Here is a 13564-nt window from a genome sequence, read left to right as displayed (position 1 = left end):
TAAATAATGAATATAAAATTAATAATAAATATATAAAAATAAATAATTAATAAATAACTGAAACCAAAAATGAATTCATATAAAAATAAATAATAAAATGAAATAAATAAATAAAAATCAGTCCACCACCTGGGATGAAAATATACATTCCTGGGCTTGTCACAATGCATTCTGGGATTGTTTGGTCTATGTAGGATACTGCCTTAATAACATTTTGGTGTCGTGAAAAACCTAATTACTATCTGTCTTAAGAACTAGTTTGGCTAACTAGCAGTTAACCGAGTGGCTATCAGTCTTAATTTTCAGATTCAAATGAGATCAATCTAAGTTTTCATGTAAAAGTTAGGACCAGTCTTGAAGAAAAATGAGGCATCTAACTTTTAACGCTAGTCTAAGCAGTTTATGCAACCGGCCACAGCTCTCATAATCCTCAATATCATTACAAAAAGAACGACAGGAATTATATCAATATCAATCTTTAGCCATATACATTTGCCATTTTTACTAAAAGCAAATCTCATCTGGTTTATATGGACACTGAATGTAAACTATCCTATAGTTCAGCTCTAAACTGCTCGATTCATTTTAAACAGTAACTTTATGAATTGCTATAAAGCTGATTTGAAACAATGTTGTAAAAAGCAATAAACTTGGCTTGAAATAAAAGGTGGTGTTCTCTTTTGATGACACTAATTGAACATTTTAAGGCATATACACTACCGTGTTTGGGATCAGAATGATTTTTTATGTTTTTTACAGGAGTCTCTTCTGCTCGTCAAGGCTGCATTTATTGATTAGAAATACAGTAAAAACAGCTAAATATTATTAGAATCTAAAATAGCTGTTTTCTATGTGAATGTGTTAAACTGTACTGTATTTCTGTGATGCGCAGCTGTATTTTCAGCATCATTCCTCCAGTCTTCAGTGTCACATGATCTTCAGAAATCAGTGTAATATGCAGATTTATTATCAGTTGTGCTGCTTCATATGTTTTTGGAACCTTTACTTTTTTTAAGGATTCTTTGATGAATAAAAAGTTAAAAAGAAGTGCATTTATTTAAAATATAAATATTTTCTAACAATATACACTACCGTTCAAAAGTTTGTGGTTTGTAAATTTTTATTCTTTCTTTTTTTCAAGAAATTAAAACTTTTATTCAGCGAGGATGTGTTAAATCGTTAAGAAGTGATAGCAAAGATTTATATTGTTAGAAAAGATTCATATTTTGAATAAATGCTGTTCTTTTCAACTTTTTATTCATCAAAGAATCCTGAAAAAAGTATCAGTTTCCCAAAACAATATTTGGCAGCACAGCTGTTGATAATTCTGATAATAAATCAGCATATTATACTGATTTCTGAAGATCATGTGACACTTTATACTGGAGTAATGATGCTGAAAATACAGCTGCACATCACAGAAATAAATTAAAGTTTAATATATATTAATATAGAAAAACTTTATTTTACATCATAATAATATTTCACAATATTACGTTTTTTCCTGTATTTTTGATCAAATAGATGCAGCCTTGATGAGCAGAAGAGACTTCTTTAAAAACATTACAAGTCTAACTGATCCCAAACTTCTGCACAACAAATGCACAATAATTCCCTTCTGAAAACCCCTTCATGTCCTGCCGAGTGTGTCAGTGAGATGAAGCTTTGCTCACATCTTTGTTCTCGGTGTTGACCTCGCTGGGATTCTGGCACTGGCTCTCCGTGAGGTTGGTGACGGTTCCCGTCAGATTAGCCAGAATGTACTGAACGAAGCGTGTGACGCTGTGAACTGGGCCGTGGATGCGAGGACCGAGTCCGATGTAGAACTGAGGAGGACCAGAGCCTAAAAACCACAGGAGACGCACGCAGTCAGAAACATGTTGATGCAAAAACCACTTATATCTGCGTCTGTTCCTCACGTGAATCAATCATGTGACTTCTGAAGTCTAGAAATACAGTGGACTACTGATATTTGCTGTATGCATCCTCAGGAGTTCGTTTATGCGCTGTGTGTTTGTGTGTGAGAATGCAGGATAAACACAGATGGTCTCACTCAGAATGCTGTTGTCTCCTTTCTTAGTGACTTCAGGAGGCAGCAGCGACCGTGTGTGTCTGTGTGTCTGTGTGTGTGTGTGTGTGTGTGTGTCTGTTAGTGCTGGTCGTGTGACTCACGATCTTGGGGTCGGCGGTGATGTTGTTCAGGTTTTTTTTTTCTCCTCCGGCCTGGATGTAAAGTGAGCGGGCGACTAGTGTGGCCACTTCAGCCAGAGACTGAGAGAGAAAGGCAAGCTTGGATGAGTCTGACCGCACTGACACTGATTACAGCACAGTAAACACATCAGCAGGAGTTACGCACCTTGGCCGCGTCTGTCTCGTACACCAGCTGCTCGTCTGGACTCAGGTCGGGAGGATACGTGACGTTCAGGTTCTCTGCGTCGTCGTACAGACTCTCGTAATATCTGTTTCAGGTACAGATGACAAAAAACATGCTAAATGTGTCTTCAGACGCCTAACGCACACGATCATAACAAAGGCTTCACACAGCGACTAAGAGTTCATATCAGTCCGTCAGGAAACACAGTCATGTTCAAAAACAACTACAAGAACTCGACGATGGATTCGGCGACATTTGTGTTCAGGATATTAAACCTTTGACAGATGTTCAGGTAGCAGATGTATGACATGACCAGGGACGTTTTAAAATCAATATCAAGATTACTAGGCTAAATTTGTCAGTATATAAGGAAAAATCATTTTAGTCACCTTTTTGTCCTTGGTAGTTCATTTTAAATAGTTCTGCAATGTGACAAATACATTTAAATTTTATTAAAATATTAAACTATAATTTTTTTATTTTATTTCCAGATTAGCACCATTTTGTCTTCTGTAGTTCATTTTAAATAGTTCTGCGATGCGACAAATAAATTAATTTTATTAAAATATAAAACTATAATTTTTTCATTTTATTTTATTTTCAATTTAATTTAATTTAATTATTTCCAGATTTGCACCTTTTTGTCTTCAGTAGTTCATTTTAAATAGTTCTGCGATGTGACAAATTAACTCTAATAAATAAAAATATTGTTTATCTATTCATTTATTAAAGTTAAATTAAATGAAATACTAAATCAGCAGAAGATGCTATTTTCATGGCACATTAAATAAAATTAAAATATATTAAAATAAGCACAATAGCAATAATATTTCAATAAATAATGAAACTTATATACAATTCAATAATATTTTCCTTACAAGAGTATAGAAATTAGAGCAATTATTTCAGTTTGATATCTGATTGAAAATCCAAAATTTTCCCGGGAAAAAACTGTTGCCTAATATCATTTAAAGCAAGCTTCCCAATAAAATATTCTTTACTGTCAATGAAGTCTTACAAAAATCACATGCTGGCTAAAAATATTCTGTGTATCAATAAATCACGTCATCATATGTTTCTCCATTACTTTAACTCGTCAAATTAATTTAACCAATTTCAACTTATATTTAAAAATGTTTTCACTCAAATTTAAGACTTTTTAAGACCTGCACAAATAAAATGAATACCATATGAGCAGGGTAGGGCAATGTCTATAGTAAAATAATAAACTGTAAAATTACTGTAAAAAGCATAATTTAGTTCAGATACAAGTTTTCACAAAAACAAAGATTTATAAAATGATAGCTTTTACATTTCAGAGTCAAAAGTCTTAATTATTATATTAATTTAAACAATTATTATCAATAAATTATTATATCAATTAAATAACAAATTAGGGATGTGCGATACTGACAAAAAATATCTCAATATTTTTCTAGGATTTTATTGATAACGATTAAACGATATTTTGCTGAGTGCTGATATCTTAAGGACTGCCGTGGAGAGCTGACACATAATGTTTTTGATATTCTTCATATTCTGTGTGCTGGTCAGTTCACAGCAGTGATAGAAATTAATAACTTCCAACAAGTTTTATGGGCATTTTTACCTTTAAGCCATTTTTTCTAAAAGTGTGCTGCATCTTTTAAGTGAAATTCTTGCATTTGGGTTTCTACCAAGCAAATTAAATCAGTATCAACTAAATCCATCTTTGCAATGCAGAGGAAACACAGAAGCTGCATTAGAAGTGACATTTAGATGCATTTACGCACCGTTTAATGCAGCTCTGAGGGACATTAAATACTTTAACCTGCTGCTACAAATGCAGAAATAATGATTTGATATTTCAAACATAACACATTGAAAACCGATGTTTGAAATTATTTAAATAATGAAAAGATACCTTAAATGTGAAATGAAAACCGCCAGCAGGTGGCAGCAAGTCACTGTTAATAAGTGAGTCATTGCGATTGAACCGAATCATTTAAACGCTTGATTCATTCAGGAACGAAACACCGTCATGTTGCTCAGACACGCAAAACAGCGCTGTGACTGTGTTTGAAATGATTTTTGTTGGAGAAATAGAGCAAAAACGGGAAATATGGCGTCTAAAACGTAAGTCTCTGAATATTAACTACTTGTTTATTGAACTGTTGTATTAAATCAATATCACATTTGTAATCATGCTTACTTTTGGAGAAAAAAACGGCACTATTAACTATATGAAATGATATATATACATTTTCTGTCCCATATCTTAAATGATGTGATAATTCTAATCTAAATGCATTTTACCGTATTGGCCCGAATATAAGACGACCCCCCTTTTTCCAGATGTACCTTTTGGAAAAAGGCTTTTTAAAAACCAAATCTTGTTTTTTCTCAGTAAAACGCAAGTTTGTCTTCAATTATTTTCATATTGCATATTTTTCCTATTTTAATTTTTGTTTTGAAAGTATGGTAAAAACTGGTAAACTGTACCAACAATCACATTTAAAAAATAAACACTTTTTGATATACCATTAAAAAAACTAAAAAACAGGTAGCGCATCTGAATTAGGACATTTAGGCTATCCATCTAATAGTAGCCTACCACAATCTTATTAACAGTAGAAGTTAAATCTTACTGTAGTCTTCAAATCTGGGTACTGTCTTACGTTTTAAAATCACAGAGAGTTTGGTGCCGTCAGGCTAATGTGACCGTCACGACTCATGCAGCTGTAAGCTTTAGTTTTTACTCGCGATCTTTACAACACGCATTACGTTACTGTATTTCATGGCTCACTCGTTTTATGCGTATTTGGCGCCACCTAGTGTTGTGGGTGTATTATTGACATGTCAAAGTCTAGACCCTGAATATAAGACGACCGGGTTTTTTCAGAAGTATTTCCAAGAAAAAAAACATCGTCTTGTATTCGGGTCAATACGGTAATAGACTGTGAAAGAACACGCTCTAAATGCGCACGCGCACTAGTCTAACCTACTAGACTTCATCACCTAATGTATGCGTGCACTCTGTACGTGTGTTTTGTGTTTGCTTTTCGCGATATACTCATAATATCAAATCGCACATCGTTAAAACAACAATTACGATATTATCACAGACCATACATATCGCACACCCCTATACTGTTTAGATTTTTACATGCATTGTCTTCTTATCGATCCACCAGTTCACATTTAAAGCTCTGCGTGTTTGCAGGGTAAAAACAAGGGTCGATTTTCGCATTTGTCTGAACTCTGAACAAAACAACAGTTTTATTGAAAATGTATTTTATGTTTGTTCTCAAAGTTACATCCAACTTTAGATTTACTAACACTTAAAAATGACGCCAGAATATGATGTGACGGATCAGAATAAGTCACGATTATCATTATTATAGTTCCTGAAGACCATGAAAAGAATCAAGACATCTTTAGCAGACATCAGTCATGAGCCGACCATGAAACATTAAAAAACTAAATCACAGATTGATTCTGATTTGAGACCTGTTGTTGAATGAGGTGTTATGGTCTGCCAGCACGAGGCCTGGGATCCCTCTGACTCGCAGGAAGCGCTGGAAGGACGAGGGCGGCAACGGCTGACTGACCGACGGCTGATCCACTGTGAGGTTCAGACCAGCAGCAGCTGACTGCACTCCGCTCATCATCGCCGACACCTGAGAGAGAGAGAGAGTGAGGGCGAGCGAGATAATGCATGAGAGAGAGAGTGAGGGTGAGCGAGATAATGCATGAGAGAAGAGAGAGAGTTTCCTCTCCTCCTCACTCACCTCTGTGTCCACACTCTTGTTTTGGCGGGATACGGGGTCAGAGTGCATCCAGAGGCTCCGCCCCCTGCGCAGGCCAACCTATTAAAACACAGGACACCTGTTACTAACATGCAGCATCTCAAATGACAAAAGACATTCGAAACAGGCAAAAGCCATTTACGTGTAACTTCAGTGGGAAACAAACGAGAGACAGAGCAGATAATGTTAAATATTAAACAAAACGCTGCATTTCTCCATCACGCATTCATATTTCTATTCACGTGTTTTTTTGGTTCCTAGAAAACTAATGATAATGATATTCCAAATGCACAGTCAAACATAATCTGTTATTTGACATGCAATGCTTTTTTTTCGCCCCCTGCGCAGGCCAACCTATTAAAACACAGGACACCTGTTACTAACATGCAGCATCTCAAACGACAAATTGTTAACGCTAATGGCATCATCTAAGTCTCTAGCTGTGGGTGGATCATTCGAAACAGGCAAAAGCCATTTACGTGTAACTTCAGTGGGAAACAAACGAGAGACAGAGCAGATAATGTTAAATATTAAACAAAACGCTGCATTTCTCCATCACGCATTCATATTATTTCTATTCACGTGTTTTTTTGGTTCCTAGAAAACTAATGATAATGATATTCCAAATACACAGTCAAACATAATCTGTTATTTGACATGCAATGCTTTTTTTAATGATATAATAATAATTCATGGCTCGACATTAACGCTTGTTGATTCAGTGAGCCATTCATAAAGACAGTCACTTGCTTCATTTATCGAACAAATCAGTTGAATCAGTGACTCACTCATTAAGACAGTGACTTGCCAACACCTACTGGTGGTTTAATTTCATATTTAAAAGTATCACTATGATGAAAATTACAGGCCTCTCTCATCTTTTTAAGTGGGAGAACTTGCACAATTGGTGGCTGACTAAATACTTTTTTGCCCCACTGTATGAACAAACACACTGTGGTAGAAAAAGAGACAAATATTCTAAATAATATATGCAACATCACACGACCAAGAGTGATGTTTTCCCGAATTTTTGCACGATTGCAAATGTGATATTGATTTTAAACAACTTTAGTTCAATAAACAAGTAATATTAACTGACTTGCATTTTAGACGCACGTTTTTGCACATTTTTGAACGAGTCAATGATTCAGTGAGCCATTCATAAAGACAGTCACTTGCTTCATTTATTGGTTTAATTTCATATTTAAAAGTATCATTGCATTTTTTCCGACATTTCCTATTTGTATGTCAAAAAAGTAAAACATTAATCTAATAACATTATTTAAGCATTTGCAATTTTGAGTAAATTAATTTATGGAACCTCTTATCTTCATTAAACAGTCTGAGTAAATACATCTAAATGGCACTTTCGATGCAGCTTCTGTGTTTCCTCTGCAGTGGAAAGATGGAGTTTGTTGATACTGATTTCATTTGAATAGTAACAACCATATAGTGTCTTATTATTCTAACTTAACGTATCGATCAAATTTAAGAATTTGACGTAAATGGTGACATGTACATTTAATCAGGTTAGGAAAATATTGTCCTTCATAAAGTTAAAAAGTGTAACAGCAATCAATTTAAGGCAAATATCACAAATATGCTGATTAAAGTAATACCTGATAGAGCACCGATGAGACTATTGCTTCAGAATAAATTATATTTGCACCCAAAAAAAACTTTTCCCTTAGACAAGTAACTTTTTTACTCGGACAAGTGAATGACTGAGTTACTTGTCCGAAAGACAAGCACATGTCAAGGCTTAATGTCGAGCCCTGAATAAATAATGTTTTTTTTTTATTATTAGAGTTGTGCAATTAATCGAAAATACAAAATAAAAATACAATAATCGAGATAAAACTGTTATTGAACAGCCCCCTTTCAAATCAGTAAAATCATATGTGATTTTTGCAAAATGGGACGTGCTTGATTTATTAAAGTTGATTAGATTTATTAATGTTTTTAAAAGCATGAAAGAGAACTCGCGCTGTTGCTCAGGAGGATTTCTGAGCACACGGAGCAGAACACGGACATGTAAAGTCATCTTATGTGCATCTAAATATATGCAAAAATGTGTCAAAATGCAGCGCTTGGTGATTATTAATCACATAAACCCTCATCGGTTATGTCTCAAGTGAATGTAAACGGTTGAGAATGAGAATACGTGCGTAACAGTAAATTGGATCCGTGCAGCTCTTAAAGTGACAGCAGCCTAATCTTCCTGCTGCTTACAGTGCTTCATATTAATCAAACAGCAGAAGACAGAGAGAAAATCACTCACTGCTCTTGACTGAAGGACATCTGTAGCTTTAATAAGAAACAAAGGAAGTTTAATTCTTTCAGTGAAGACTATGTTGTTTTATTTTACATTAAATTATTCAATGTTCAATGTTAGCTGAATACTTTTTTGTTTCATCTCTATATATTTTTCTATTGTATTTGTTTTGTTTTTATTGTATTACTGACAGTTGTAATACTTTTTGAGGACTTTTTTAGTTTCTTACTAATATGAGTTTCTCTCGTATTCTGCTGTGGTTTTGAGAATTGTGAAATTTCTCTTGTCTTTAAAATGCAGATGTCATAGCAAACATATTTACAGAAAATACATAGTTGATATATACTGCTATCTTTAAATAAATCACTCATATAAAGATTTGGTCATGTGGCCCACTCATAATCGTGATTATGATTTTTGCCATAATCGAGCAGCCCTATTTATGAGATAATGATAATAATAATAACAGTAAATAACAATAATAATAATTTCATATTTTCGATTATTTATTTTATATGTCTTAACCTTCTTTACAGTGCTTTGGTCAACCTACGGTTGTTTATAAATATGCTATATATAGCATAATATGTTATATGTTATAAATATAAACATAATAAAAACATCATAATAATAGAATATAAATAATCATAATAAAAAAATTATAATACTAACAACATAATCTAAAAAATATATAAATAAAAATATTGTTATTACTAACAATAACAATAATAATAGAACATAAATAAATTGTACCACCACAACAGCAGTAATAATAATATTATCATTACTAATACAAATATAAAAAAAAAACAATAATAAAAATCAACGATCAAATCAGTTATTTGACATTGTGACATGCTTTTTTAAATGATATAATAATAACAATTGAATACAAATAACCATAATAATAAAAAAAATAAGTATTATAATAAAAGAATATAAATAAACATGGATGTGTTCGTACCTGCCCAATTTCCAGCATGGAGTGCACATTGTTCAAGTCAATAACAAAATCATTTCTTTCCATGTCATACACCATTTTTGAGCTGCCGATGTAGTCAAAGGCTTCCTATGAGAGAGAAGGAGAGCTTGTAAAAATATATAAATCTGTAATAAAATACACGAACAGATGCTTACTGCATACTTCTACTCATACAGCATCTCCGCTGTAGTGCATACTAGTGTACTGCATACTGCATGCAGCAGTACACATTATATAGCGATAAACAAACAGGTCACATGACCTCATTATGTTACATGTGTAACAGCGAGTGGTTACAAATGTTAATATTCGCATCATTTTAAATCCAGTTTTGTATCAAAATGTCTTCACTTCTCGCAGTCGGATCTAATAATGATTGAAGAATAATGTGTAAATGATGATGCTGACCCCTTGGAAGAAGCTGAAGAAGATATTGCGAGGGGGCGGGGCTTCCTGAGTGACAGGAGAGAGGGCTTGAATGGTGGCCAATAGGGTGACGATTCCAGACACGGTTCCTTCGGCCGACGGCGCCTGCTCCCAGAAAAACGACCTGCCGTCGAGCTGAGATACAAAAGAAGAGTGTTCTGTTCACAGCTGGAAACCTCTAGCAGAACATGGGCACAAATGTCGAATGAGTCTATTCCTCACCCGTGTGGCTGCGATGACGACGCTCTCGTTGGCTGCGTGGCCCTTGGCGCTGTTGTTGAGGGGCCGAGTGGACGTCCAGACGTTAAAATCACTCAGCGGGTCACACAGGACTTCTGACAGGAGGCGAGACACGTGGAAAGTAAGTATGATGCTCATAAACAGTGTCTTAGGCACAAAACTACACCTGTGTAGGTGAACAGATTTTCTCTGCTATAATTCACAAAATATATTTACAAAATGTTTTTAATTTACAGAAATTAGGAGTGTGCATATATTATAATGAGTATAAGTATAACTAAAAATAATAAAATTCAATATAATATTAAAAGACTCATGCTGAATGTTCTTAAAGGTTCCTGCTCTTTTTAATCAGTTATTTCCTGGATAAGGGTCAGACTTTAACAGTCACACTAAGAAATACATTTGCAAAAAAATCTTTATTGTTAAAATTGTGTTCCTGGCACCACACTGAGCAACTTCTCTGTTTTTTTCCAGATGACCCATTCACTAAGAGGATACAACCAGCCGGCTGGCTTGCTCATTTAGGGTAACTCGGCATGAACTAAAGAGTATGATGCATTTTTGATGCATATAAATTGATGGAATTTTTCATTTGAGCAACTGAAGCTTAAGTTTTGTTTCTTTTATTAAAACATTATACAGACAGTATAATATGTTAACAATACCCATGATTTTATATATATAAAATATATCTATGTATCTATCCGTCTGTTCGTCCGTCATCTATCTGTCTGTCTGTCTGTCATCTATCTATCTATCTATCTGTCTGTCTGTCTGTCTGTCATCTATCTGTCTGTCTATCTATCTATCTGTCTGTCTGTCTGTCTGTCTGTCTGTCTGTCATCTATCTGTCTATCTATCTGTCTGTCTGTCTGTCTGTCTGTCTGTCTATCTATCTATCTGTCTGTCTGTCTGTCTGTCTGTCTGTCTGTCTGTCTGTCATCTATCTGTCTGTCTATCTATCTATCTGCCTGTCTGTCTGTCTGTCATCTATCTGTCTGTCCGTCTGTCTGTCATCTATCTGTCTGTCTATCTATCTATCTATCTGTCTGTCTGTCTGTCTGTCATCTATCTGTCTGTCTGTCTGCCTGTCTGTCTGTCTGTCATCTATCTGTCTGTCTGTCTGCCTGTCTGTCTGTCTGTCATCTATCTGTCTGTCTGTCTGCCTGTCTGTCTGTCTGTCATCTATCTGTCTGTCTGTCTGCCTGTCTGTCTGTCTGTCATCTATCTGTCTGTCTGTCTGCCTGTCTGTCTGTCTGTCATCTATCTGTCTGTCTGTCTGCCTGTCTGTCTGTCTGTCATCTATCTGTCTGTCTGTCTGCCTGTCTGTCTGTCTGTCATCTATCTGTCTGTCTGTCTGCCTGTCTGTCTGTCTGTCATCTATCTGTCTGTCTGTCTGCCTGTCTGTCTGTCTGTCATCTATCTGTCTGTCTGTCTGCCTGTCTGTCTGTCTGTCATCTATCTGTCTGTCTGTCTGCCTGTCTGTCTGTCTGTCATCTATCTGTCTGTCTGTCTGCCTGTCTGTCTGTCTGTCATCTATCTGTCTGTCTGTCTGCCTGTCTGTCTGTCTGTCATCTATCTGTCTGTCTGTCTGCCTGTCTGTCTGTCTGTCATCTATCTGTCTGTCTGTCTGCCTGTCTGTCTGTCTGTCATCTATCTGTCTGTCTGTCTGCCTGTCTGTCTGTCTGTCATCTATCTGTCTGTCTGTCTGCCTGTCTGTCTGTCTGTCATCTATCTGTCTGTCTGTCTGCCTGTCTGTCTGTCTGTCATCTATCTGTCTGTCTGTCTGCCTGTCTGTCTGTCTGTCATCTATCTGTCTGTCTGTCTGCCTGTCTGTCTGTCTGTCATCTATCTGTCTGTCTGTCTGCCTGTCTGTCTGTCTGTCATCTATCTGTCTGTCTGTCTGCCTGTCTGTCTGTCTGTCATCTATCTGTCTGTCTGTCTGCCTGTCTGTCTGTCTGTCATCTATCTGTCTGTCTGTCTGCCTGTCTGTCTGTCTGTCATCTATCTGTCTGTCTGTCTGCCTGTCTGTCTGTCTGTCATCTATCTGTCTGTCTGTCTGCCTGTCTGTCTGTCTGTCATCTATCTGTCTGTCTGTCTGCCTGTCTGTCTGTCTGTCATCTATCTGTCTGTCTGTCTGCCTGTCTGTCTGTCTGTCATCTATCTGTCTGTCTGTCTGCCTGTCTGTCTGTCTGTCATCTATCTGTCTGTCTGTCTGCCTGTCTGTCTGTCTGTCATCTATCTGTCTGTCTGTCTGCCTGTCTGTCTGTCTGTCATCTATCTGTCTGTCTGTCTGCCTGTCTGTCTGTCTGTCATCTATCTGTCTGTCTGTCTGCCTGTCTGTCTGTCTGTCATCTATCTGTCTGTCTGTCTGCCTGTCTGTCTGTCTGTCATCTATCTGTCTGTCTGTCTGCCTGTCTGTCTGTCTGTCATCTATCTGTCTGTCTGTCTGCCTGTCTGTCTGTCTGTCATCTATCTGTCTGTCTGTCTGCCTGTCTGTCTGTCTGTCATCTATCTGTCTGTCTGTCTGCCTGTCTGTCTGTCTGTCATCTATCTGTCTGTCTGTCTGCCTGTCTGTCTGTCTGTCATCTATCTGTCTGTCTGTCTGCCTGTCTGTCTGTCTGTCATCTATCTGTCTGTCTGTCTGCCTGTCTGTCTGTCTGTCATCTATCTGTCTGTCTGTCTGCCTGTCTGTCTGTCTGTCATCTATCTGTCTGTCTGTCTGCCTGTCTGTCTGTCTGTCATCTATCTGTCTGTCTGTCTGCCTGTCTGTCTGTCTGTCATCTATCTGTCTGTCTGTCTGCCTGTCTGTCTGTCTGTCATCTATCTGTCTGTCTGTCTGCCTGTCTGTCTGTCTGTCATCTATCTGTCTGTCTGTCTGCCTGTCTGTCTGTCTGTCATCTATCTGTCTGTCTGTCTGCCTGTCTGTCTGTCTGTCATCTATCTGTCTGTCTGTCTGCCTGTCTGTCTGTCTGTCATCTATCTGTCTGTCTGTCTGCCTGTCTGTCTGTCTGTCATCTATCTGTCTGTCTGTCTGCCTGTCTGTCTGTCTGTCATCTATCTGTCTGTCTGTCTGCCTGTCTGTCTGTCTGTCATCTATCTGTCTGTCTGTCTGCCTGTCTGTCTGTCTGTCATCTATCTGTCTGTCTGTCTGCCTGTCTGTCTGTCTGTCATCTATCTGTCTGTCTGTCTGCCTGTCTGTCTGTCTGTCATCTATCTGTCTGTCTGTCTGCCTGTCTGTCTGTCTGTCATCTATCTGTCTGTCTGTCTGCCTGTCTGTCTGTCTGTCATCTATCTGTCTGTCTGTCTGCCTGTCTGTCTGTCTGTCATCTATCTGTCTGTCTGTCTGCCTGTCTGTCTGTCTGTCATCTATCTGTCTGTCTGTCTGCCTGTCTGTCTGTCTGTCATCTATCTGTCTGTCTGTCTGCCTGTCTGTCTGTCTGTCATCTATCTGTCTGTCTGTCTGCCTGTCTGTC

At 37.0% G+C, this 13564-nt stretch overlaps 1 protein-coding gene across 1 annotated transcript in view; it reads right to left on the bottom strand.

Moving 5' to 3' along the window:
• LOC107549815 (nicastrin) overlaps positions 1-13564 on the bottom strand; it is a 32449-nt gene that overhangs the window by 8633 nt on the left and 10252 nt on the right. The window contains exons 7-15 of the mRNA XM_016230989.1: positions 10068-10180; positions 9828-9980; positions 9402-9506; positions 6145-6222; positions 5864-6033; positions 2357-2459; positions 2148-2271; positions 2054-2116; positions 1674-1843 (exon numbers count right to left, since the gene is read on the bottom strand). Of these exons, the coding sequence (XP_016086475.1) occupies positions 1674-1843; positions 2054-2116; positions 2148-2271; positions 2357-2459; positions 5864-6033; positions 6145-6222; positions 9402-9506; positions 9828-9980; positions 10068-10180 (1079 nt within the window). The remainder of the gene's footprint in view (positions 1-1673; positions 1844-2053; positions 2117-2147; positions 2272-2356; positions 2460-5863; positions 6034-6144; positions 6223-9401; positions 9507-9827; positions 9981-10067; positions 10181-13564) is intronic.

This window comes from Sinocyclocheilus grahami, unplaced genomic scaffold (assembly GCF_001515645.1).
Source record: "Sinocyclocheilus grahami isolate Dianchi unplaced genomic scaffold, SAMN03320097.WGS_v1.1 scaffold381.1, whole genome shotgun sequence".
NCBI lineage: Eukaryota > Metazoa > Chordata > Actinopteri > Cypriniformes > Cyprinidae > Sinocyclocheilus > Sinocyclocheilus grahami.
The sequence above is the reverse complement of the archived record's forward strand: the minus strand, read 5'-3'. Positions and strand labels throughout refer to the sequence as shown.